This window comes from Magallana gigas, chromosome 6, assembly GCF_963853765.1.
Source record: "Magallana gigas chromosome 6, xbMagGiga1.1, whole genome shotgun sequence".
Classification (NCBI taxonomy): Eukaryota; Metazoa; Mollusca; class Bivalvia; order Ostreida; family Ostreidae; genus Magallana; species Magallana gigas.
The window spans coordinates 55,964,919-55,992,353 of NC_088858.1; the positions used below are offsets into that span (position 1 = coordinate 55,964,919).

Sequence of the window (27,435 nt, forward strand, 5' to 3'; positions counted from 1 at the left end):
CGAGAGAAAACCATACGCCTGCCGTTTTTCAAATAGATTATTTTAATTTTTTCTTCGGTATTTCAATTCAACCAGCTAAACTGATAATCATGATGTAAAAAATCTGAGTTTATAGCTAGAAATTAACACAAAATCATTAAAAAATGCAAATGACAGGACAGGTCGTACGTAGATTTCGTACGCCTGCCGAGAAAATACGCCTGCCGAGAAAATATGCATGCCCTCCTTGTATCTATGCCCTTAATTTAAACCATTGTCTTTGAAATGTTATTTTAATCAACTAGATAAACAATCTTAATAATAAAAATATGGATTTATACCAATTTGTCAACATAAAATCGAAAAAAATAATTCTCGTAGATATCAAGGAGAGATAACTCTTGGCTAAAGTTTTTTCCGAGAAAATTGGAAGGACTTTTTCTTGTTCATTGCATTGTTTTACCAAGTTTTATGATCGTCATAAGAATATGGATCAAAGCCAACTTATAGGATCTTATACATATAGGTATGTTAATTTCAAATGATATATTATTAATAATGTATACGTTAATTAGTTGTGTACAACATCATGAACATGCGCGGATCCAGACATTTTTTCCAGGGGGGGTCCGAAGGATAATTGTGTTTGCCAGGGGGGGGGGGGGGTCCGAGGCATATTTTCGCGATAATTTTACTATGTAAATTTAATAAATTTTCATTTTCCAGGGGGGGTCGGGACCCCCCCCCCCCCCCGACCCCCCCCCCCTCCTCTAGATCCGCGCATGATGAACATGTAAAAGCACTTTTAGTGATTAGGCTAATAGGTCTTGCATATATTTCATAATGAATGAAGATCCATGATGCTTCAGATGTATTATGTTACATTATGCAACTTTGATCTTCCCATAAAAGTTTTCATAAATAAACCCTTATTTAAACAAATGTTAAATATATCAAGTAGGCAATTAATTATTTGCACCAATCAACATTCGCAATATAACTACTAATTATCTACAAAGGTTTAAAATGATTCCACAGCCCATTCGTTCGTTTAATTAATAAAACATCTCTAATTATTTGAATCATCATCCCAAACAAATTGTCCTCTTACATTTATTCTTGGACGTTGCTGACAAAAGCAGAATTTTATGCATTTTTATCAGAGAGTTTAAATTCCCTTCAGCATTTTATTAAATATGTACTATTTTAACCTTCATCATTCCACGACTAACCATATGGCTACATAATGTTAAATTGTGACATCATTTTGGGTAAGAATAGAAGGTATATTATCAAAAATTTATTAAAAGAATATGATATCCACCATATAAAAGGGCCGGTTAGTAGACTGTAGTTATACCCACTGCGCTACAAAGATAGTCAACAACTTTCACATAATAAAGGGTTTTTAAAGAGCATTTGAATTCATTTGGTAGATTTTGAGTTTGATGAAATATTATACATGAAAATATTAAATTATATTAAATATTCTTATAACATTTTCAATTATGATAATTTTGCTCTTATGCTGATTTAAGGATTAAAAATGAAGGCAAATTTGAACAACTGCATTTGGCCCTGTTACTTCCCTACCAGGGTACAATAGATGTGTTTTTTGTCAGTAATGATTTGCGCGTTAATTGGTCGCAGGTTGGTAATCAAGGACGTTAGCCATATAGAAATTATTTACATGTCGAATAATTTCTATATGTTTCCAGCTCTAGCCACGGGGAGGCCTCCTTGTTGTAGAGCCATAATTTTGAATTTATTGTTTTTTGTTAATAGGTGTATGTAAAAAAAAGTCCAAAGCAACCTAAAATTATTTTCTTAACTCATTCTTCACTTTGTTGAATGATTGTTAAAGTAAAATTTACAGTAGCATGTGACCATACCATAATAATGCTGTTTCAGATGTAATTATTTAAAAGCATGGTCATTTAATTTAAAAATGAAAAGTACAGGCCAGAGGAAGGAATTTATTTTGAATTTCGGGGCTTTTTACAATTGACAGCCAAGCGAATTTGTAATAAATAAGTTCTAGTTGCTTCTTTATTTAGATGAATTCCATCATTTAACCAAATGTGCTTTTTGGGTTTGACCAATCCCCTTAAATTCCAAAAAATAATGTTTGTTGAATTTGAATAACATTTTCGTAGCCGAAGATTTATTTTATCCACTAACGAGTTGAACATCGGTGGTTGAATAGTATCTAGTCGCTGAAAAAGACTTCCAATATATATAATTTCAACAGATTTTATTTCTAAGAGAACTTCTAAAATGTTTTGTATTCCTGACACCACTTCCGAAACGTTTGCTGAATTTAAATTTATGTCATTTTCCCCTATTTGTAGAAAAACTTTTGTAGGCCTAAAGTCATTAACTCTACCTAGAATTTCACTGTGAAGAGAACATGTAGTTCCCTGCTTCTCGCTAAAAAAGTGGACAAAATGATTTGGCAAGTTTAAATGAAATGAACCTTCTAAAATACTGTCTTCCAAATGTTTTATGAAGCTATGACCTAATAATGCGACGCGCTCTTTTAAGTTCTGGTTAGTCTGAGGAGGAGGAGGAGAAGAAGGAAATGGTGAACAGAGTGCAGTGGGTTCAGAGGGCTGAGGAGGAGAAGGAGGAGATGATGTACATTGTGCAGCAGGTTCAGAGAGCTGATGAGGAGGAGAAGAAGAAGGAGATGATGTACATTTTGCAGTAGGTTCAGAGAGCTGATTAGGAGGAGAAGAAGAAGGAGATGTTGTACATTGTGCAGCAGGTTCAGAGAGCTGATGAGGAGGAGAAGAAGAGGGAGATGTTGAACAGAGTGCCGCAGGTTCAGAGAGCTGACGAGGAGGAGAAGAAGAGGGAGATGGTGAACAGAGTGCAGCAGGTTCTGAGAGCTGATGAGGAGGAGAAGAAGAAGAAGGAGATGATGTACATTTTGCAGCAGGTTCAGAGAGCTGATGAGGAGGAGAAGAAGAAGGAGATGTTGTACATTTTGCAGCAGGTTCAGAGAGCTGATGAGGAGGAGAAGAAGAGGGAGATGGTGAACAGAGTGCAGCAGGTTCAGAGAGCTGAGGAGGAGGAGAAGAAGAGGGAGATGGTGAACAGAGTGCAGCAGGTTCAGAGAGCTGACGAGGAGGAGAAGAAGAGGGAGATGGTGAACAGAGTGCAGCAGGTTCAGAGAGCTGAGGAGGAGGAGAAGAAGAGGGAGATGGTACATTTGGTTTGGATAGCTGAGGAGGTGCAGGAGGAGAAGATGTTTTACAGAATGTAACAGAAGTGGTTTTTGTTGCACTGGTTGGATTCATCACATTTGATCGAAATTGCATTATGAGCTTCCCTTGAATGTTTTGACCCTTACCATTCCAACCACTGCCCCAGAATAAGTCTGCTACATTGTGTATCAGCATCCTAGACTTTGTGCTAAGAAGGTAATTTCGAAACTTAGCACACTGTTTGTATTTTATGGCCAAAACTTGAAGCATTATTTTTTGTTTGATTGAGAACCAACTAGAAGTGGTTTTGACACGCTTGGAGAGTAATTTACTTTGTAAGGCTGTTGGAGCTGCCCGAATGAGATCTGCCAAATAAAAATCAGAATGCTCCACAGCCTTTAGATACTGATACAAATGTTCAGAACTTTGAAAAGTGAGATTTTGATAGGTCAGAAGACAAGGATAGAAATTAGAAAGAATATGGTTTGCCCCTTTAAAATGAATTGGGGAACAGGAGGATGCCGAAGAAAATTTACTAGGAGATGACAAGGAGGCAGGAGAGCAACAGGCAGACACAGAGGAGACAGAGACAGAGGATGCAGAAGATGAGACAGGAGAGTGACAGGCAGGCACAGAGGAGGCAGAAGATGAGACAGGAGAGTGACAGGCAGGCACAGAGGAGGCAGAGGATGAGACAGGAGAGTGACAGGCAGGCACAGAGGAGGCCGAGGCAGAGGATGAGACAGGAGAGTGACAGGCAGGCACAGAGGAGGCAGAGGATGAGACAGGAGAGTGACAGGAGGAGACAGAAGAGGCAGAGACAGAGGATGCAGAAGATGAGACAGGAGAGTGACAGGCAGGCACAGAGGAGGCAGAGGATGAGACAGGAGAGTGACAGGCGGAGACAGAGGAGGCAGAGACAGAGGATGGAGAAGATGAGACAGGAGAGGGACAGGCAGAGACAGAGGAGGCAGAGACAGATGATGGAGGAGAAGACACAGGAGAGGGACAGGCAGAGACAGAGGAGGCTGAGACAGACGATGGAGGAGAAGACACAGGAGAGGGACAGGCAGAGACAGAGGAGGCTGAGACAGAGGAGGCTGAGACAGAAGATGGAGAAGATGAGACAAGAGAGTGACAGGCAGAGACAGAGGAGGCTGAGACAGAAGATGGAGAAGATGAGACAGGAGAGGGACAGGCAGAGACAGACGATGGAGAAGATGAGACAGGAGAGCGACAGACAGGGACAGCAGATGACACAGGCAAAGTGGAACTCTGTTGAGTAGCAGTCATCAAAGGAGATGGAAGAGTTGGCCATTCTTCACCATCACAAGTCTCTATGGTACTGGTTCTCTTCAAGGTTGGCGTAAGAAGGGCAGTCCTGTATGGTGAAAGAGGTAAAGTAATAGAAGATGGATGAGAGGAAGCAGAGGCTGGCTGAGAACAAGAAACAGGGGAGGAAGATGGCGAAGGAACGAGAGAATTAGAGGAAGTGAGATAGGAGAGCAAGTGATGAAGGGCATCCTCGATGTCCTGAACTACAGTCTTCGTACCATGCCGACTCAGGTGCAGTCCATCGCGGCTCAGAAGGTGGCGTTGGATCTTTCCTCGTCTCATAAAGGATGGATGACCCACGTAATGGAGTTGAGGTTTGGTGCTGGAGATCCTGGCCAATGTACGGTTAAGGTGGTGCGCCTTGTGGTTCACTACATCAAGGAACTGGTGGTGATTTGTTGCCCCAGGGAAACGGTTCTCAGCTCGAGGGAGGACACCAGAGAGAAGAATGTGGGCCCTGGGGTTGATCTCCCAAATCCTGCCTGTCAGGTCCTGGTACATCTGGAGCATAGCCGGAACGGTGGAACCATTGGACAGGTCGTTGGCACCTACATGAAGAACCACCACCTTGTAGTCTGGTATGGTATGTTGTATCTTCTCAAACATCTGTGGAATCTGAAACCCTGAAAAAGAGAGAACATCAACATTAGTATGAAATAAATACTGCGAAAAATACTTAGCCTGGGAGTGACCGGCAATGACAACTGGGGCTGAAAGTGAAGGCATGTTTATTAATAGCACAATCAAAGATATTCAATACAAAACTTCTAAACTTGGCACAAAATTTTACTTTAGCACCAGAGAGGTTAAATACAGTTATGAAAAATATCGCAATGCAGAGCAACTACTCAATCGAGCTGTCAAAGAAGACTGAATTCTATTCCACAGACAATCTCCATTTATTAACCCTCCAAATTGGCTTCAGAGTAGATCAAAAGCACCATGCTTGGCATTCAAATTAGAGATAAAAGCCTTATTAGAGTGTTGACAGGTATGTTACCTGTATTGCTACTTGCCAAAACAAACAATATTATGCAACTTGCCAGAAATACCTAATTATGAAGCTCTTCAATTGGTGGTGGGGTGGCTGTCACAGAAAAGAATAATTAAATTACATTATGAATCAAAAAAAGAGATATAACTTCAATTTTTTTAATTACCATGTTGATAAATCAAGAACCACACTTTAAAGACCCTTTAACCAATTATTATGTAATTAGGAAAGATTATTCAATAATGAGGGAACCACAAGCAAAACAAGTCTTATTATTTAATCAGACATCAAATGATAAATTGTTATAAAGCTTTCAAAAATTAACTTGTCAAATGAGAAGAAATTAAGAATTGATGAATATTAAAAGTGATAGGACAACATCATTATATATAATTATTGCTTCAAAGCACAGTTTTTCCTAATATGGTTTTAGATGTTTTTCTAAGGAGAATTACACAACTATTCCTATTTCTGGTCTTTACAATCTAAAACTATACAATGTCTTATTGTATTTATGGAAAACCCATGTACTTATACAAATTCAGTTCATTGATAACACTCAAACTACTTTTAATGTAATGTACGTGTATCAGAATATTATAAATTAGATTTTTGTAAATTGTTATACCTCTACAATTCACTAATAATATATATACTTAAGTTAAGTACCTGATTAAGCTAGATATGTATATTATACTATATTCTTATAACATTAAAGTAACTTGACCTATTATACTAGGAGAGGATATACATGAATACATATGCCATGCCTGTTATTCAATACTATTGAATATATTTGATGAAGGAAGTTGAAATTAAATGAGAGAGAGAGATGAGAGAGAGATAGTGTGTGTGTGTATACTTCATTGAGATGGGTGAGGGAAGAGAGAGAGCTAAGGACTATTGTGTACATAAGAGATTGTGAAGAGAGTGGGGGAGAAAGTGCGTGTGTACTTAAATAACAGGGAGGTGAGAGGGGGGAGAGAGAGAGAAAAAATAATAGGGGAGAGGGTGGAAAGGGGGTGTGTGTATACTAAATTATGTTCAAATCAATCTTACGAATAAGTTATTAAATGATTATACAAAAAATAACATTTGGTATTTTAATGTCCTGCCAGTGTGGTTCAGATTACCCATGTCTGCAAGTTTTTATCAATAAATGTTTTTTACAGCAATTAATTCTTTCAGTGATGTTTTTATTTTATCATTTTTACTTTTATCCACATTAATATAGACAGGTGTCCCATACAACTTTAATTTATTGAATTTGAGAATGTACATGTATGTACAGATGTATTGTTTGACTAGCTTGAAGAACTATTAAGTTTTCTATCTTTTGTATATTCTCATATTCAATTAAACTTTCCAAAGAGAATTGAATACTGAATGTCAACAACAATGGCCTTGGACCTCCCTATATTTGATAATAAATTCTGATTTTGAAACTGGTAATCAAGATGTTCTTGGTCATGCAGTTTATTATTCTTGACACTTATAGACCATTGTGGACCATATATCTCCAAGAATATATATTTAATGAGACCTAGTATTCCCTATTTAAAAGACCCAGTAAATTATGTAACATATGTCAATTAAGAATAGAATTAATTAGCCCTTGGATATAAATGAAAACAAGCACATATTACAAAAAACTTTAAGAATAAAGATTGCTTCAGCAACCTTATATATTACTATTGACCTATATATCTTAGGTCACCTAATTAGGAATCAGAGAATAAACTGTTTTGGTTGAATGTTACAATAACATCATAATGTCAAATAGCGACAAATGTAGAGATGTGGTTTATATTTTGGGATATTTTGGGATATTTCAAAGGCATTTGATAAGGTGTGGCACAAGGGTTTAAGATCCTTTATATAAGTAACATGTAATATATGATGCTTAATAATATACTTAATATATTATTAATTAATTACATAAGTATATAACTAGATCACAATATTATAATTTAGATACTCATTAAATGTTATATGTAGCTCTACTGTTTTTACTTCAGTTTTTCATAAATTGCACAAGTATTCAGCTATATAGATATATGCATATTATACATATACATGTATATAATTTTGCAAGGAGTTAATATGCATAGGCTATATTTGCCCAATCCATATTTACTTTATTCTACAAAATTTGTGGCTAGGAGTTCTACACCTTTTCATATGCAGATATTATAAGATAAATAAATCAGAAAGTTATTTTAATTTTTGGTGTCTGCTTTTTTTTTTCATCAGTTTCAAGATAAAAAATTTTCATTTGAATTTACATTCAATATTCAAAAGCTTCATTTCCAAATATTTCTTATATTTTTCATAGTAAATGAATGAGGCATAATGATTTGATTTATGTATTCAATTCAATTTGGCTTTTTGTTTTGGCATTTTTTTTTTTAATTTTTTTTTTACAAATTTTACTGAAATTATGGCTCTACAACAAGGAGGCCTCCACGTGGCTAGAGCTGGAAACATGTGGAGATTACGGATAAATGAAAATTCATAATTTCCACATGGCTAACGTCCTTTCTTATGAATGTTTCATGCTATCACTTTATTTAAACTGTAACAAATAGAACACAGTAAATTTTAAAAAATCCTAATGTATATTATTTAAAATCAACTATATTTTCTATATAGGATTATATGTATATACATTACATGTATAATACTTTATGATTACTTTCATTGTATCATTCGTTTCTAAATTTCACAACAATGTTATATATTCTATATTTCATTCAAAGACATTAATTCGAGTTTTAATTTAAATCGTTTGTATCAAATATTGACCATCTAAAAAATAAGTTCAAGTTTATGAAAAGTCCAATAAATCCAAAGATGTGTGTAGAGGTCTGTGTGCTACAAGTAACCTTGTTATGTAACTGTCAATATCCTGGGTACCAGACATATATACAAAAGGTGTGAACGTAACAGGTGTGTTAATTAATTATCAATGTGTGTGTATACACAACGATGGGAAAGTGTGTAAGTTGGGGACTAACACCCACCTACACATACCCCCCCCCCCCACCTTACATTTACCTTGATTTTGTTCATAAACATACAAGAAATCATGCACTGATTGACAGATTGTGTACACCTGTTTCTGTCACATTGGACAAGGGGGGTTGATAGCAATTAAATTTTATGCATCCGTTCACTTTATTCTGGTTAATTTCTTATATATTTTTTTGGAGTTTTTTTTTTAAATATTGGGACTGGTCATAGTCATCAATAGTATGCACCAGTATGTTTAAATGTTCAACAGAAAACAGTTCTATGATGTCATAATATGCATGTTGTAAAAATGTAGACCCATGCTTTGAACTCATTAGCAGATTTAAAATACCACAAGAACCACTCGCTTTAAGCTGTCTTAATACGAGGATGTATAGTTCAGGTCTTCAAAAATTTTCCCCATTTATAGTCAACATCCCAACGCTTTGATGGAATATTGGTAAAATAAATAATTGTGTAAAGCAATTAATTAGCAGGTACTTCAACAGACACTATTTAATTCAGATAGTTAACACGTTTTAATTAACCCTTTCTTTCTCTATTAGAACCATTCAGTAACAATGACAACGAACTTTATTCTCAGAACTGAATTTACAGTGTAGAGAAAATGCTTATGTACAGTATGTATACAAACTACAATACATATATACAATAGATGAAAATCATTGGTACAGGCATGATGAATGGTTAACAGATATAATTGAACCAAGAGAGCTATAATATATGTATACATCAGTACATTTGAAGAAGTAGTGAAATTCATCCCCAATTTCATTGCAGGCACATAATTTACAAATTCTGTTTTCTCTAGGAATATTAAACCATGCATCTACCTATCTCAATTGGTAATTTAGCATTACCTGTTCTGAAATTACAATATTTCATGCATATATATAAAGGTATATATAGTTCTGTTGGCAAAGTCAATGAATACTTTTCAAAATCAGTGATTTTTTAAAAATCGTATAATTCAAACCTTTGGGAGAATTATGTACCTCGCTATACCATGATTGCTTAAATTGCCATGGTGTAATAAAATATTGTATACTTTTAACCAGGGTATGTTTATTGTGTTTTGATACCACATATATATATATGTCAATCCACATTGATTTAAAGTTTTCTTAATGGCTACGCACCATGGGTTATTAAAATTCTTCAATACATTAAATAAAAAGATTTGTTGACAATTCTGAGGTCTGGAAATTAACTATAATTCACCCCAGAAGGAAATCGTTCTAACTTTATAAATTTCATTAATTGTTAAGGGGTATCTTCCAAGATACCCATATACCATAATTAAGTTTGGTGTTGACGTTCTCAGGTTCATTATATGAATGTTAAATTTCTCAAGGAGATTGGTGTTATGAAAACATGTTTGCACTTGTATTATACTTAATGACACCGTGATAGTAAACTTGAAACAGGTGTCAACGTAAAGAAGGATTTACAATGGCTTTTTTTAAATAAATTACCAAAAGAATATTAATGTCTGTTCACCCCATTAATTCTTTTTTTATCAAGATTTGTGAGGATATTTAAGAGAAACAGCAGTTACAGAAAATTCATCCCAGAGCACATAGTTTTTATTTATTTATTTTTTTTTTCAATAATTTTATTGGCTCCCCATATTAATATTAATGTTTGGTTTTGAGTGATCAAAAAACCATAAACCATGTATATACCATAAAGTAAATAAACGCCACGATGTATTTAACTTTTATTCCTTCATTCAAATTTATGAGTATTAATTAAAAGTATAATTTAAAGATCACGGTGGAATACAGCAAAAATAAACCGACAGGCGTATTTTCTCGGCAGGCGTACGAAATCTACGTACGACCTATCCTGTCATTTGCATTTTTTAATGATTTTGTGTTAATTTCTAACTATAAACTCAGATTTTTTACATCATGATCATCAGTTTAGCTGGTTGAATTGAAATACCGAAGAAAAAATTAAAATAATCTATTTGAAAAACGGCAGGCGTATGGTTTTCTCTCGGCGGGCGTCGGAGACGCCTGCCACGAGTTATCCCTCTTTACATACCAACACGGATTTATGCGAGTTCTTGGACGACAAACGAGTTTAAAGCCAAGCCTGTATTTGCTTGATGACTGATATAGTTACCTAAGGTAAAATATAAAAGAATTTTTTTAAAAACACCATTAGATAAACGGCAGGCGTGCTAATTTTCTCGGCAGGCGTACGAAATCCATGTACGAGTTAACAAGTCGTCAGGTAAATCGCATATTTTTATTAATTTTGATCTAAATAATCATCATAAAAAAATTTTTTTGGTGCCAGGTCCTTTAATTTAGTTTAGAGAAACTAAATACAGAAGAAATTGTCCATTTAATTCATTCTGTAAACGGCAGGCGTGCGGTTTTCTCTCGGCAGGCGTGTTTTCCTCGGCAGGCGTCGGCAGGCGTGTTTTAGTATGACCGTCGCGATAACACTGTTGTTATATATCAGGTGTATTTTTGGCACCTATGACTTATGACCGATTTTTACCTTAATGTCTATGACTGTATAGCACTATGAGTGATAACAGAAGAAAAAGATACAACCCAGGGCAGCGCACGCGGCCAGATAACGGAGAAAACAACCACAGAATCTCGTCTGCCCCTCTGCGGGGATCAAGTCGGAATAACAATTCACAATCCAGCGTAAGTGGTCGGGTGTTTTTTGGTTTGCAGTGTCTTTTTAGGTGCAAATTAATAATCTTGAATGTTTTTCTGGAAAATCCACCGATGATTGGTTGTATAATTGATATTTTCAGTTGTGGCATCATAAACACTCGTACAAAATAAATTATATGTTCAGACCTGTTTTCTTGAAATCGTTTTTCACACGTGTTAGAAACTTTAATTAATATACAATACATTCAAAAGCTTTATGCACATGAGCATGGATTTTATATTTTTTCATAATGTTTAAATCATTTTTTTGCATTTTAGTTTTAATAGCCACTTGTCAAAGATTTTTAAAATGCATGTTCATATATCATAATAATGAATAAATAACAGTTTGTCTGAAAGCATCTTACCATCTGACAAACAATAATATGTCCATTGGAAGTTAAAATGGCCTCAGCCCTGGTAGAATTCAATGACCTATCATGAAAACTGTGTAAAATAATAAAGATACTCTTGTGTCTCTGGTGTATGGATGAGGTTCTAAAATAAACAGGGTCCAAATTTTGACAGTGTTCATCTTTTGTTTACAGCTCGTTCGTTCTCCCAGGAACAAGAGCAATTTTGTATGCATATGATAGACTAGCAATCAACTGGCCCAGTATTTATTAAAATGCACTGCAAACAAGTAAAAAATTATTTTATTGAATTTTTCCCATCTAAGAACAGCAAATTATTAGCAAATGATTTATGATAAAAACTTAGGTGGTATATACATGATACATAAATGAAAATCTTGATGAAATGTCCAAGAAAACAAAATATGCTGTTAATTTTTTTTCACAAGCATGGACACCTTGCATGTCTTGTTCATAGATAAAGTTGTGACCACCCAGGATGCGTGTCAAGTAGTGCATATATTGATGGTGGAGTAACCCCCAGGTCCCTTATCTCTCTGATCTAAAATCTGTAGAGGTTATCTTTCTTTTGACAAATCTTTGTTTTTCCAATCTGCATTTAAAGTAGGGTCACCATAGTCACTTGATTATGATTAATTTGTGATATGCTTCTTGAAGAAATAATTGTACTGAATGTTTAAGCATAAAAATGTATCTTTTTTCAAAGTAATTTTTCATGTTTTCAGCATCATAACTCCTCAAGAATGAACAGTTACGACCATGTCCGCAAAATAGTTCAAGAAGAAGGAAGGACTGCAAGAAATCTAGTTCTGTATAATGTTCCCGTCAGACAACACACAGGTAGGGACCATCTCACAATCTATGTCTTGTTCTGTATAACATCCAAGTCATACAACATGCTGATACAGGTAGGGACTGTCTCACAAACTTTATCCAAGTACTTCTGTGTAACATCCCTGTCAACCAACGCATAAATAGGGACCGTCTTACCAAAGAAATCTAAATGTTCCAGTCAGACAACACACAGGAAGAGACCGCCTCACAATCTATGTCTTGTTCTATATAATATCCCTGTCAGACAACACACAGGGAGGGACTGTCTCAAAAACTTTACTACCTCTGTAAAACATCCAAGTCAGACAACACACAGATAGTGACCTAACACAGCTAAATACATATACATACAGAATAGTGACAATGGTGAATGGACCATCCTAGTGTTGTCATATCAGTTGAAAATTAAAATGGATTTATTGGCAGAATTGGTTGACCCTGATTAATTGATGATTGCTAAATAAACAAATTGGTAACAATTTGTATTCAATTCATCAAAATGGGGCCCTTAATTTTATGCTATGGTTGAATTTAAAACATTTACCAGTAAATGCTATTTGCTCTCGCTTATGCATTGCTTAATAGTGACCAATTACATATCTTTGAAATTAGAAAAAAACCACTGTTTTGCAACAGTTTTCATATCATTAAATACAGGATGAAAAACAAAACAGTAAATATAGTAATAATCATGTTAATGTAATAAACTGGTTTTAATCAATTATATATCCCAAGTCAATTTTCATAAATTGACAACCTTACAACAGGTCATTTAAAATTCAATCATTGTGACAACACTAGACCAGCTCACAAATAACAAGTAACTGTACAACTTGCACAGATAAACAGTCACTTGTCCAAATGACTGCAGTCTGACTAGATTCAGCCCCTCAGTTATTCAGTAAAATGAATAAGTGGGGGCTGGTTAGACGCTAGTCTGACAAGAATTATTGGTGATTTTCAAAGAGAGATCTCCATACAAGTAATTTTTCTGCAGCCAGTCTACATCTGAATCTGGACCCCAACCTAGCACATAACACATCATTTATCACCTTTTTGTACTCTGTACTTTCCTCAAAAAAATCTTATAGCCAATATAAATATTTGTTATTATTATAGAGGAAATGTTAAAGATAACTTTTAAGGTTGAGCATGATGAGGATGAAGTAAGTTAATCTTTAGAATAAATAAAAATACACACACAACCAAAACATACAAGAAAATCCAATAAATTCAAGCTAAGAAAAAAATGGATGAAATAAATTCAAGCTAAGAAAAAAATTGGATCATGATAGTTGTGACTTAACAGAGTGAAAAAGGATAACTGTCTGACCTAGTTTCTCAAGCTTGACCTAGTTTTGGGACTTGAGACAGGTGAGCTGTCAAGCCTGTGTGTCTGAAGTGGTGGGTTCTTTGGCTTCGTGGTCTTTTGTTTACTAGACATCACTACCAAGAATTGAAAATTCTCTTAGAAATTATTAATATTTCATGACTATTTCCTTAATGAATGCACTGCTATAAAAACTGCATTTATTTTGACACAGTTCTCTTACCTGGCATTGATTCAGCTCTGATGTAAGAAACAATCACATAAAATAAATCCCGGGGGAATCGGTAACCCAATTATAACAGGAGAGAATGATCCGAGTGGAGACTGTGTATGGGACATTATTCTGGGAGATATTGATTTTATTATTATATCAATACACACAGATATGCCTCAGTCTCGTATCCCTGTAGTGGCAGTGTAGCCCAGAGAGATCTGGTCTGTGAGAGTGAGTCTAGGGCCTGCTGAGTGTGAACCCCGAGTTCTGTCGTAATCTCGAGTTCAGTAGTGGTTTATAGCAGGAAATTTGTTGTGTGCGACATATTATTATCATATGTCACTGAGCTGTCTGTGTTTACTGTCTGGATTGTGAGCATGAGTCATGAGGCTCTCAAAATCTCGAATCTCGGGTAAGGCTCTCAAAATATCAAGGCTTTTATTCTTATACCAGACCCTATTTTTCAAATAAAACTTTCAGTATGTCAAATCTTTTTAACAAACATGATCAATGTATTTGATACCTTAAGTTGCTTTCATGCAAGCATCCTAAATCTTGGGTAATATCAGCTGTCCGATATGACTGAGTCAGGAAATCTCTTATTTTCAATATAATATTATTAATAAAATGATTTTAATTAATAAATCACAAATTTATCTCTGTAGTCTCTGAGTCTTGAAATTGCAGTTCTCTGTATAGCTAGTCACTGTTGGATGAAGCCGTAAACTAATTTCTATTAACTCTACAATATGAATCGGGGAACATAATTCCTGCAATCATATTTTATTCATGAACGTTCATAATTACTTATGATACTTCCAGTTGTGGAAATCAATCTAGTGAGAGAGGTGGGATGAGCAAAAATAACTCCCAAACATATTTACTGTGGAATCTTTTTTATTCGTGTGGGTCAATGTTTGTTGGTACAGGTAGCCAAAATTTTCCTGGTTTGTGGGGATGTAATTTCATTTGTCGCAAGTTCCAGATAATTTTGATAAATATCAAACAAATGCTTGACGTATACATATGTTCTTGGGGAAGTTAATTTGTGGGCAAGGGCACAAACATTGGTCCCCCAGGGGCCCACAAACAATGATGATTTAACAGTAAGCTTCAGTGTTGATTTATTTGCTTAATTTATTATCGTTCTTTAGTGCAGAGTAACATATTCTGTCTGGAGCTCTTCAGACAAAATGTTGTGGTTTCAATTTGAATTTTTCTGTCAGATACATCCTACAAGACACCGTTGAGAAATCAGACTCCACAAAAGTTTAGATTCAATTTCGATATTTATTTCTGTTTTAGAGTCATCATACAAAAAACCGTTAAAAGACCAAACCCCACAGAAGAATTTCCGAGCCAAGTCCCGGTCTGTGTCCGAGTCCGACTCCAAGAGTCTCCATGACCTGACCAAATCTCCAAAGTCCGACTCGGGCACCAGGAAAGCTGATCGGCGAGCCCGGTACTGGAAATTCTTGTTCGACAACCTGCAGCGAGCTGTGGATGCCATATATGATACCTGTGAGACAGACGAAAGTGTTGTAGAATGCAAGGTATAAGTTTACGGAAACCTTTTGTGTGTCGTATGCATGCTACTGCTCATTAACAAACAATTTTTTCCCAAAAATACAGTATTAATCACCAGTACTGATGGAGTGTTGACAATTTTTGTATCAAGTCATCACTGACAGGTGTTTCTGGAGGGGTTGGGAAAAAGCACACCTTATTTAAGTTAAACTTACAAAATCTGTCCACAGTGGGGAGATCTGCAAAATTGAAAAATTCAGGTTCCTAATGCAAGATTATTAAATTAAAAGTGTTGATGTGTTTGTGCTCTGTAAATTGCAAGATTTTGTATGTACAGAAGTTTCATTTATTTGATTCTGTACACAGGAAGTGATCATGATGTTAGACAACAGTACCCGGGACTTTAAGTCGCTGATTGAGCGTCTTCACACAATGAAGGCGTATGAGGACGCCACAAAGGACGGAGACAGGTGAGAGGCAAGAGGAAGTCAGTGGAAGTATTCTATCCATCTAGACAGTTAGATAGCTTGTACTGAATTAATTCTCTTCTTTCTCAACGTTGCCTGAGATAAAACATAACTGTACAGTAGATTTTGGTATGTCTGCAAAGTATACTCCCATCTGAAATAGTAATCAAGACTGTTAACACATGATATGGGAGACTAAGAAAATATGTAAACTGGTTTAATTAATCTTTGTTTTGTGTCTACCTAGTTGATTAACTTTATTTATCTGAGAAATTGTGTCCCTGTGCTCATCAACTGAATACATTAAACCTTTCACCTTTTACAGACCTAACTCCATCGCGTGGGAAGTGAGGAAAATGTCTCCAGGGAAGACCACCAGTCAGGGACAGGGACCAGTCAACGCTCCCACCAGCCCCGCCCAGCGGGTGCTACTATTTACAGACACCAATAAAACAGAGTAGGGATTAGTTGCTCTTATTAGAATGGTCTGAACTGTTTCAAATCACTGCCATGAGAAGTGTTCAATGAATATAACAAATAATTCTGTTAACACATGTATGGTTGTTCTTCAATTTTACTGTTACTTTTTTTCATTAATTTTTATTTTACAGCAGAAGTTTAAATTTGATATTGATACGTGAACATAAGATGAAAATAAGGAATGAAACTTTAACAAATAATTGACTTTAAGATCATTAAAATGTCCATGAAAACTCTTAACCAAATGATTGTCCAAAAATGTTCATGAAGTTCTCATGAAGTCATTATTTGGGGTTACAGACCAGAGACGAAGAGGAATGGTAACAGTTGGGCTGACAAAGTACGGGGAAAGGTCTCTCCCTCCGACTCCCCGGGGGTAGGAGGAAGCCCGTCCCCCTCTGCCTCCTCCCCTCAGACACAAGACAACTCTTCACCTGTGTCCCCGGGGCCAGTCCTACCTTCCCCACCGCCTAAACAGAACGGTCACATGGACGATGTGGACACGGATGGGAGTACCACTATAGAAGGTATAGAATTATTTAGTATTTGTGGGTTATGTAGAGAAATCAATTACCAATTTATTGCATTGTGATATTGTAAGAAGTTCATAGAATTAAATAATGAATGTAATAATTTTTCTTTTGAATGACACATTGATAAAAAAAGTTTCTGATCAATTTTTTCTTTGATACGTTGATCAAAAGAAAAATTATTAAATTCATTTTTATTAAATTATAAAAACGTAGAGTGTCAGTCACCAAAAATGTAAATGATGACATTGAAGCGGCGCGTAGGAATACACAACAATAACAGTAAGAACATTCAAAGTGGATAAATATAATATGTTTGGTGTATTGTTGTAGATGATGATGAGGGTTGGGAGACAGTCAGACCAACAAAGGGTCGGGCCAGGAACTCTCCCTCTCAGAGATCCCTGGAAAGTCTAACAGGGGTGGGGAAATCCCCGGCCAAACTTCAGCGCACTTACTCCGACCCTCACGCGGGGGGTCTGAGGCGACCGCCCTGGAATCACGGGGGTGGGAAAGGAAGAACCCCACCCCAAAAAACACGGTCCTCACTTGGAGAGAGCCGAGACAGCGAGAAAGAAAACCGTCCTCAGACCCTGTCTTTGTCCAAATCAAGACTGGATTACAACAAAAGTGGGTCAACAGGAACCATAAGTAAACTGACAAAGTCCTACAGTAGCTCTGTCTCACAGAGCAGCAAGTCCCCACCCACAGTCAGCACACAGGAGAACGGGGGGGAGAGGAAGCCCGCCCCTGAGAGAGAACTCCCCAGAGCTCAGGAGGGACTGGTTAACAAGATGGTGGAGGAGGTCAAGGCGGTTTCCCCGGTGATGGAGGAGTCTGCTACAGAGGACGAGGAGGCTTTGGTCATTGACAAGGTCAGGTCAAGGTCATTTAAGATATGAATAGCAATAATTATGTATAATAAAATGATTATGTAATGCATGATCAAACCATAAAATCTTAAATTTGAACTCTTGTTAAAAAGTTCACACAGAATTGAATACTTTTGCTCTTCAGTAGAGTCTATTAAGGAGACTTATATTAGACAAAAGAATCGCTGGTTATTATCTCTAACTATGTCTTTGGTAATGTAATTTTGCAGTTTTAATCATAGACCATAACTTTGATGTAACTTTCTGAATTACTCATTTTCAACACATTACATTCAACTCTGCAGGCGCTGGAGTCTGTGATGGACGAGGAAGAGAAACTGACCAATGAGCTAGAGGCAGAGCAGCAGCAGGCATTACAGACAGCAATCGAGGAGGAGGAGTCGTGGCTGAAGGAGCTCGCTCGAGAGGAGAACACCGTCATCGATGTCGAGACCGAGACAGAGACGGAGAATGAGCTCGGGGTAAGTTCAGATCCATCAATATGGTCATGTGTTGTTTTGTTCATCATCTTTTGTCTGACATCATTCTCTGATATTAATTTCATGAAAATCTCATTAAGAAGAATATTTTTACCCAGATGGGTTTTTTTGTAGAGCTTGGATAATGATATCTATATGTATTCTTAAATTTAATGAGCAATCATTTCTATCCCTGATTTATTTCTTTTATTCAATGAGCTTGCTCTGTTTTAGTCGTAAAAGTTGTTGAGATTAAGACTTGCATCCATCATTTGATGGTCGTCTCTAATGTTGTGGTGTATTTGTTTAGATTTTGTGTAAATGTTAAGATTATCCTTCATTTGATGCTCTCTGATGTTATGGTATATTTATAGAACACCATGAGTTCCCTGGAATCCTCTCAACCATCTCTGGACTGGGACACCATCTGTGCTCAGTATGAAGGTAACAACCAAAACCAACAAACACTGAACACCTTATTATCTTATTGAAGAAATAGAATTGGAAAACAATATGCTTCTGTCATTGATGTGTCTTATTTTATTACTGAAGCTCTATATTCCATGGATTGTTTTTTACTATAGCCCAGTCAGACAGTGAGAAGAGCAAGTCATGGGGGGACATGGTGGATGAGGATGAACAGGAAGTCAGGACCCCGGGCCACGCCGTGCACATGCACGAAAAGCTGTCCTCTCCCTCCCGTAAAAGGTAAAAAATTACCTCACCCTACCACAAGAGGTAAAAAATTACCTCACCTTCCTGCAAAAGGAAAATATTGTCCTTACCCTCTCGCAAAAGGTAAAAATGGTCTTCTGAAGTTGTATGGAGCCAGTTTTTGTAAAATGTCTATTTTTTACAGGCTTATGTTAATGTGACTAAGTGGATTAACTTGTATTATTAATGAATAATTACTGTAACAGTTTCTCCTCATATTTGGAGTATTACCATCATTAATTGATGAGTAGAGGCCACAAGGTCCATGAGCCATCTCAAATTCCAATCATTCTACAGATTTGTTCAACTGCTTTCTCAAAAATATTAGATTTTTAAAAAATCTTATTTTATGAGAAAGTGGGGGACTACTTCAAAATCATTTGACTTCTTAAAGTTTAAATTGACATAAGTTGTTAATTGTAGTAAAATATGACGCATGGCTTGTGTAGTTCCCACCAACCTCTTGATACATTTTCCTTTTATTTTATTTATTTTTTTTTTTTTTGTTGATTAAACAACAGATCCCCTACAGAGTCGAGAAAGAGGCATGAACAAAAGCAGGCCAAAGCCAGACAGCTGAGAGAGAAGCTGATGCAGGAAAAAGCAGAGAGACTCAAAGAAATCTCCAAAAAGGTACATCATTCATGTATCATATCAATGTAACAGATTTTTTACTGTTGACAGGAAAAATTCACTTTTTTAAAGAACATTGTTGACAGTTGATTTTCCTGTTATGTACAGTACATGCATTATCAGAATACCATTGTTTGAAATGATTTGTAAGATCAGGTATGAGGTGGGGTTTCATGTTTGCCTTGATGATATTAGTAGGTATTTCAGATCTACGAGTATGTTGTGTATGTACTATGTATTTGCCCACTGTAATTTGGGTTTGTTGATGGAATCATGTAACTTTGATATATGTATTTAACCAGTACCTCTGACAGGTGGAGGATTCTGTTTGTTGTGTTGTGTAGTATTCACAGTTTAATGTTGACATGTTCCTGTTAGGTTGAGGAGGTGCGAGCATGGAAGGATGAGCTGCTCCAGCAGAGGAAGGGAACCATACAGAAGAAGATGGCCAAGGCAGAGGAGAGGAGGCAGCTACAGATCAGGATCAAGGCCCAGAAAGCTCATGAAGAGGAGGCCAAGGTTAGTCAAGGGTCACATATACATGTAAGAGGGGGTCACACATAGGAGGCTGAGGTCGATGAGGGAGGGGAGGGAGTCGCAAAAAGTCAGTCATGGGTGATACGAAGGGGTCCAAGGTCAGTGGCGTCACATATAATTGAAGGGGGTCATGCTTATACATTCATGTAAGGAGAGGGGGTCACACATCCATGTAGGGGTCACACATAGAAGGCAAAATTCAGTCAGGGGTCATGCATAGGTGATCAAGGTCAATCAGGGATCACACAAAGGGAGAGTCAAATCACAATTCTTGGGACTACGGCATTCAACAACGAAAATGCAAGTCAAATACCATATTGCAGTGTACTCGTTGAATATGAGAAAAAAAAGAAAGGTCGAAATCCCAACTTTACCATTACACAATAAATACCAAGTTTAACTAGATTACTATTAAGCAGGTTATACTGGTTGAGTTTGACTAGAAAATGTGTAACAGAAACAGTGAATTCCAGTGTAAATAACATCAACAGGTTGCTAACCTAATAATTACTTGAACATGAAGTGGTTTGTGTTTCATATTTGTGGACAGAAACCTTAGTTACTTATTGTTTCTTTCACTTTAAAAACAGTCAGAAATGAGACTGAATTTCATCTTCTTCTTTTTTTAAATGATTTCTGATCATTAAACTAATTAGTAATGACTGAAATTCATCATTTTTAGAATAATGATGAAAAACAGTTTTAACTACTTGGAGTTTATTTTGAAAATAAATAAGACTCTATTTCATCATTTTTTTATCAAATTAGTAAGTCTGGGCACGCTTGATTATCTCATTTGTTTTACGGGGCGTACTACTTTATTCTGGTTTCAGTTGTGTGGCAAAACGTTTCTCTACACATGGGATCATGGCAGGATAGTGTACTTTATCTCATTGTGAAGTATATGGGTGAGAAGATTAAACTTGGGAATGGAATTATGATGAAAATAATTCAAATTTACAAGCTTAATAAAGTTATGTACATTACATAGTTGTAGAGATGACAATAATCATTTATTTTTCAATATGATGGATTTCAGTCTCACCCCTGACTGAAAAGTGTATTTTAGGCTTTATTTTGTCGAAGAATTTTATTGATATTTGGGATTTCTTTAGTTTTGAGGAACAAAGAATTGAATTACAGTGGATGTGTTATTTTGAGAAGTTTGAACTGAAATGAAAATAAATTTATTTCTGAATTTTGAACTGTTTGATGAGATGTACATCCATGCATATCAAAGTTGAATACAATCTTGAGCACATTTTTTACAACATGTGTAGCAACTATTTTTCCTTTGATTAGATGAGTTTGGAAATATCCAAAGATATTCCTAAATTCAATTTTTAGAAAGGTTACAGAGTGTCCAATAAAAATTTTTTAATTTGGCTTCTGAATTGCAAGCTTTTGCGGCATGATTTTGGTTTGCATGGCAAACACTTGAGTTTGTGTCGGAAGGGATGGGCTTATTTTCTTTGTAATTTTTCTAAGGGCAAAGAAATAGAATTTATCAACACTCTGGAGGCTCAGAACAAACGGCATGAGATCATGTCCAAGCACCAGGTGTCTGAGGCCCGGCTACAGGACATACAGGTGAGTGGAACAGGTGTGTGTGTCAGAGAGAGGCTGACACCGGGTCACACAGACGTCATGTAGAGGGCACCAGTAAACTCCTCATCCTACACTATGTGTGTTCTTTTTTTTCACATCGTATCATTGTTCATGTTCACTGTTCAAAATCAGTTTGTTCATGCTTAAACAGTCCTATAGATCTAGGAATGGGTTTTAGTTACATGAATATTGATATTATTTTATGTTTGTGAACATAACAATTCTTAATGATACACGATATGCAAATCCCTCTCAAGTTTTAATTTTAAAAATAAACTGGTAATCATGTAATATTGTTATCAGAAAACCAGATTTGAGTACGAACTGAGAAAAATTTAACTATACCTGGTATGATAGACAGTTTTGCATGTGTAACATTTGGTTTGCTTTGTGAATAATATCCGCTTTATCCAGGTCATTTGTTAATGGCTGCTTTTGAGTTTTGCTGTTGTCCTTGTTAAATTATAGTGTATAATTGTTAAAAATTTAAATGCAGGTAAAAAGAATGTTCATAAACAGTAAGAATTGACATGATAAGTATTTCAGTCTCTTGTGACAGAGTACTAAGAATTCAGAGCAGTGTTACAGTTAAACACTTCTGTACCAAGTATCCACTGTGCACAAAAACAAAGTTTCTGATGTTTATTATTTTGTTGTCATAAGACTTAGTTATCTACATGTAAAGAACTGTACACTGAAGTTTCTGATGTTTAAAACTGTGTTTTGTAAGGCTTAAGTATCTCCAGTACATAGTGTTTATAACAATGTCAATCATTTTAACATCAGGATGAGCGTCAGCGTCGACATGAAGAAAAGCTGGCTAAGGAGGCGGCTGTGGAAGAGAGGCGGAAAGCTCTGGAGGCGGACCGACAGGCCAGGCTGAAGGAGATGGAGGAAAAACGGAAACAGAGGTCCGCCCGGGCAGAACAGCAGCAGTTGGAGCGCGAAAAAGAGAGACTGGAGAATATCAGGGCCAAAGAGAGGTCAGTAGTGAGAGTATTAGGAACTTAAGGCTATAGAAGGGTCAGGGGTCAGGACACAGAGAACTGAAGGTCGCAAGAATATTAATGTTAAGAAGGGTATAGGGAACATAAGCATTGGAAAATATCAAGGCCTAGAAATGGTCAGGGTCAAAATCAAAGGAAAGTAGGGTCAGGTTATTTCTTCTTACATTAAAAAAATTGCTCTGCACAAAGTGGAAAATAGATATGTGCTTCAGACCCATAAAATTTTGATATTCGTTAAATATTGGTTATGAATTTTGTTATAACCTGCATTTTGTGTTCTTTTTTAATAAGATTTCATGCTCTAAGGCTTTATGTAACATTATCAGTGTGCACAAAATCATTAAAAATGCTCTGTTAAATGCAGAAGAATATTGATAACCTAAAAGGACATGAAATGAACAAGTAATTTTTTGCCTTCAGAGAAAGAGAGGAGAGGTTAGCTGTATTGAATGCACAGCACCAGCAGCATATACAGGAGTTACAAAAGAAGATCCAACAGAAAGTAAGAGGAGTTGGATTCAAGTTTTGTTGATATGTACCTTATTACTGAAAAATTTGCAAAGATAATGCTGAATTGCGAGTACATGTATTATAATTTGAGAGAATTTAAGATTATTTGTTAAATGAATATCAAACATTGTTTTTTACAGCAAGACGAGACGAGCCAGCGACACCAGGAGAATCTACAGCAGATCCGAGAGAAGGCGTTCGAGATGAGTATCTTGAAGCATTCAACCGAAGAACACAACGAGGCACCCAACGTTGTACCGTACGACCACAAGAAACTGTGTACCATCTGTAATGTACTGGTGAGTGTAGCTTGGGATACCTGCTCCCATGTTTGATTTATTCTACATTTTGTACATATCTTTTAGAGAAGTTAATTCTCTTGATATTAGAGAGCAGGGATGGGGTCAATTTCAATGGAAAGTAATTAATTAAATTACAATTACTTGCTTAAATTCTTCAACTAAATTACCATTACCATTACAAGAGTTTTCAAATGTAATTAATTAAATTACAATTACTTTGCAGATGTAATTAATTAAATTACAAATTACTTTTTCATCAAAATTGACTAAAACCATGATTTATCTACAACACATAAATATTTAAGGAGGTATGTCTATGATATGATTAGAATTTCCTCATAAAATAATTTCACTGTAAGTTTGAGAGTTTGCTAACTACTCTGATAAGTTTCAATTTTTGGATAGAAAATATATAAATTTGGTTTTATAATTATTGTTTAATTCAAATGGTAGGTACTTGTAGTCACAATATGGAGGTGTCCCATACCACCTTAATATTCAATAAACATTTAAAAGTCGTGTCTCCTAACCTACACCTACCATGTCAACTAAAGTATTTCCTGCATGCAAAACTATTATATGAAAACTTTCTCCTTTGTATTTTTATACACTATTTTTTTTTCTTTGTAAATATAATGCCAAAGTACAGGTTAATCTCAGGTAGAGGGCAGACTATAATTGTTATCAAAACACAATTCACACCTGTTGTTCTCTACCTTATTATCAAAATGTTAGCAATAAGGGAATACACCCTGTGGACATGTTAGGCATCAAAAATTTAAAACCCATTTGAAGCCATGCATTTTAGCGCTACTTATTTTAGGATATTAATTACAAAGCATGACTTGAAAGTTTATATAATTTTGATTACACTGATTTTGTTTGTAAATTAAACAGTGATGTTTTAAACTAACTCAATGATAATTGACACACTAATTTTTCTAATAAGAAGGGAAATAAGTATTTTTTAAGAAAAAAAAGATCAAACAAATCATCAAATACATGTACTTAATTAAATTTGGGAAACTTATCATTAAATATTAAAACACTGAAAAAATCCATTGTGAAAAATATTTAGTATGATATATACATTGTATAATAATAGTTCAATGCTTTTTAACTACTCTTTGTAACTTGACCTCGTACCATTGGTAGTGTGGGGGAAAATGGGTAGTGGACAGCTTCATATTTATATGTACATCAGTGTGTAATTGAAAGTAATTGAAAAGTAATTGGAATTACATGCCTTTTTTGAAAGTAATTAATTAAATTACCATTACATGTAATTGAACATTTGGCCAATTACACATTACTTTCAATTACATCAAAATTTGTAATTAATTACACTCAATTACCATTACAAATTATCATTACCCCATCCCTGTTAGAGAGGTTAAGATTTAAAAAGTGTACGGGTACTTGTGTTAAAACTATACGTACACGTTTTTGTAATTTATCAGTTGAGATTTCTTAACTTGTAGAATATAAAATTGTACGTAAATTGACACAGTTTTGTTACATGAACTTATTTAGTTAATTCCAAATAAATGGTAAATTTCTTATCAATTTTCATGCAAATGAAGTTTAAAAATCTATATAATGTATCCTAAGAATACAATCACTAATCAATAAGATTTTATTTGTTGTAAAAAGCTACACGTTTGTACTTACGTGTAGATGACACTCTACAAGTTTAGAGAACGTATAGAAACTATGTCATCACAAAAACTGATGACGTAATACGCAAGGAATTAAGGTGATTCCCCTAGTTCACGTACACGTACCCGTACACGTTTGAAATCTCAACCTCTCTACTAAAAGGAAAAATATGCAGAAATTCTGATATGGAATCATTTGAATTTATTTTAAACAAATATTCTCGGCTATAATATGGCATGTTTTAATTTGATGGCTCGTTTTCAAAGAGTACGAAAAAATTGAATAAGACGAATTTAATGTGTTTTGTGCAGATTACGTCAGAAGTCTACTTGCTAAGCCACTTGAGAGGGAAGAAACATCAGCAGGCTCTACAGGACAACAACTCGGGAAAAGCCATGTCAAAACAGGAAATCGTAAGTCTCCCTCTCTGGTTCTATTGAAAATCGTAAGTCTCCTACTCTGGTTCTATCAATGGAGCAGGAAATCTTAAGTCTCCCACTCTGGTTCTGTCAATGGAGCAGGAAATCGTAAGTCTCCCACTCTGGTTCTATCGGAAATCGTAAGTCTCGTACTCTGGTTCTATCAATGGAGCAGGAAATCTTAAGTCTCCCGCTCTGGTTCTGTCATTGGAGCAGGAAATCGTAAGTCTCCCACTCTGGTTCTGTCAATGGAGCAGGAAATCGTAAGTCTCCCATTCTGGTTCTGTCAAAGCAGGAAATCGTAAGTCTCCCTCTCTGATTCTATTGAAAATCTTAAGTCTCCTACTCTGGTTCTGTCAATGGAGCAGGAAATCGTAAGTCTCCCACTCTGGTTCTGTCAATGGAGCAGGAAATCGTAAGTCTCCCACTCTGGTTCTGTCACAGCAGGAAATCGTAAGTCTCCCAGTCTGGTTCTGTCAAAGCAGGAAATCGTAAGTCTCCCATTCTGGTTCTGTCAAAGCAGGAAATCGTAAGTCTCCCACTCTGGTTCTATCGGAAATCATAAGTCTCCCACTCTGGTTCTATCAATGGAGCAATCTAAACTTAATTTTTCGGCATTTGAGATCAGGAAAATAGGGCTCTTCTAACTTAAGTCAAAATAACCTTAAAGGTATCATACACATTCAGTGTGGTCATACTAAGGGGCCTAAGTGTTTAACAAGTTTAAAATGTTTGGTTTTGTTTATACTTATATGCAAATAATGAGAAGAATTTTGGTCAACATCTTCAGAAATTTGTTACATGACCTCACAAGATTACAACCATCGATCTCTTGTCTTGTAGGAGAACTTTAACCTGAAGCACATTGTGAATGCTCCCACAAACAGCACCCACCCCAAGATAGTGTCGGAGAAAGAGCGGCTCAAGTCCATGAAGAAGCGCTCCAAGAAACTCCGACAGCGGATGACCACCAGGTGGAGCTCTTCTCACATTACCTCATTTAGGCTTACTGTTTATAACGAGAAATTATTTGATATGTTTAATTATGCATCTTGAATTTTTTTTAAATAATGCACAAAATAAATGTCTGACATGAGTACAGCAAAAGCCTACCAGTTTTGTTTTATAGGTGTTTTCATCAACAATTTTGCACTCTGATTAGTTATAACTCTAGCACTAAATGTAAAGCAGTGTATGATTTCCTGATAACGCTAGCTTTATGTTTAAAGCATTTTTCGAGTTTCTGATTCAAGTCTTCTGAGTTTCTGACTCAAGTCTTTCTCTTGTTTACAGAGGACATGAGTATGAGAATTCTTTGTCCCAGAAACAGCAGCAAGTTGAGTCCGAGCACAAAGCAAAGTAAGTCAGACTCATGTGAGTCAAGTCACTATATCATTGAATGATCCTCATCTACATTGTAACTGTCATAGAGAGCAAAGTCCAGAATCAAGTCCTGATTGTTGATAAAGCTGTAAATTGAATTGGTTATTGACAGGATACACAAGATAGTGCGTGACCTCAACAAGTACCTACAGACCCAGGACTCAGGGCCCTGGCCCCAGAACAAAGTGTCCGCCCTGGACCGCGCCCTGGGGGAGATCGGCAGGATCATGGACAAAAAGGTAAGGTCAATTCTAAGGTGCAGATAGGAAACGCAATATCAATGATTCTATAGGTCAACTTTTTACACCAGATTGAGGTGAAGAAT

General features: G+C 36.0%; 4 protein-coding genes across 7 annotated transcripts in view; 3 read left to right on the plus strand and 1 right to left on the minus strand.

The window, feature by feature from the left end:
* Window positions 1–14,017, minus strand: part of LOC105348302 (heat shock factor 2-binding protein) — a 34,953-nt gene extending 20,936 nt beyond the window's left edge. The window contains exon 1 of the mRNA XM_034470065.2: window positions 13,993–14,017. The gene's annotated coding sequence lies outside the window, so the exon portion shown is untranslated. The remainder of the gene's footprint in view (window positions 1–13,992) is intronic.
* LOC105348300 (S phase cyclin A-associated protein in the endoplasmic reticulum) overlaps window positions 1–27,435 on the plus strand; it is a 57,824-nt gene that overhangs the window by 473 nt on the left and 29,916 nt on the right. For 2 of the 4 annotated variants that reach the window (XM_066088946.1, XM_066088945.1), the window contains exons 2-21: window positions 10,998–11,219; window positions 12,331–12,445; window positions 15,289–15,536; window positions 15,877–15,980; window positions 16,303–16,434; window positions 16,758–16,984; window positions 17,321–17,862; window positions 18,165–18,341; window positions 18,713–18,782; window positions 18,923–19,046; window positions 19,574–19,685; window positions 20,064–20,204; window positions 21,711–21,812; window positions 22,617–22,813; window positions 23,258–23,339; window positions 23,488–23,646; window positions 25,620–25,721; window positions 26,571–26,701; window positions 27,021–27,086; window positions 27,223–27,349. In XM_066088946.1, coding sequence (XP_065945018.1) covers window positions 11,091–11,219; window positions 12,331–12,445; window positions 15,289–15,536; window positions 15,877–15,980; window positions 16,303–16,434; window positions 16,758–16,984; window positions 17,321–17,862; window positions 18,165–18,341; window positions 18,713–18,782; window positions 18,923–19,046; window positions 19,574–19,685; window positions 20,064–20,204; window positions 21,711–21,812; window positions 22,617–22,813; window positions 23,258–23,339; window positions 23,488–23,646; window positions 25,620–25,721; window positions 26,571–26,701; window positions 27,021–27,086; window positions 27,223–27,349 — 3,087 coding nt within the window. In that variant the 5' untranslated portion in view covers window positions 10,998–11,090. Of the gene's footprint in view, window positions 1–10,997; window positions 11,220–12,330; window positions 12,446–14,152; window positions 14,396–15,288; window positions 15,537–15,876; window positions 15,981–16,302; window positions 16,435–16,757; window positions 16,985–17,320; window positions 17,863–18,164; window positions 18,342–18,712; window positions 18,783–18,922; window positions 19,047–19,573; window positions 19,686–20,063; window positions 20,205–21,710; window positions 21,813–22,616; window positions 22,814–23,257; window positions 23,340–23,487; window positions 23,647–25,619; window positions 25,722–26,570; window positions 26,702–27,020; window positions 27,087–27,222; window positions 27,350–27,435 lie in introns of those variants that run through there. The other 2 variants (XM_066088947.1, XM_066088948.1) reach the window with 2 other exon arrangements.
* LOC136276647 (uncharacterized) lies at window positions 1,822–3,470 on the plus strand. Its single transcript, XM_066089240.1, has one exon. The coding sequence runs from the start codon at window positions 2,726–2,728 to the stop codon at window positions 3,245–3,247; it is 522 nt and encodes a 173-aa protein (XP_065945312.1). The 5' UTR covers window positions 1,822–2,725; the 3' UTR covers window positions 3,248–3,470.
* Window positions 3,522–6,033, plus strand: LOC117685337 (uncharacterized). The gene has a single exon (XM_066089239.1). It carries the CDS (start codon window positions 3,731–3,733, stop codon window positions 4,472–4,474), a length of 744 nt encoding a protein of 247 aa, XP_065945311.1. The 5' UTR covers window positions 3,522–3,730; the 3' UTR covers window positions 4,475–6,033.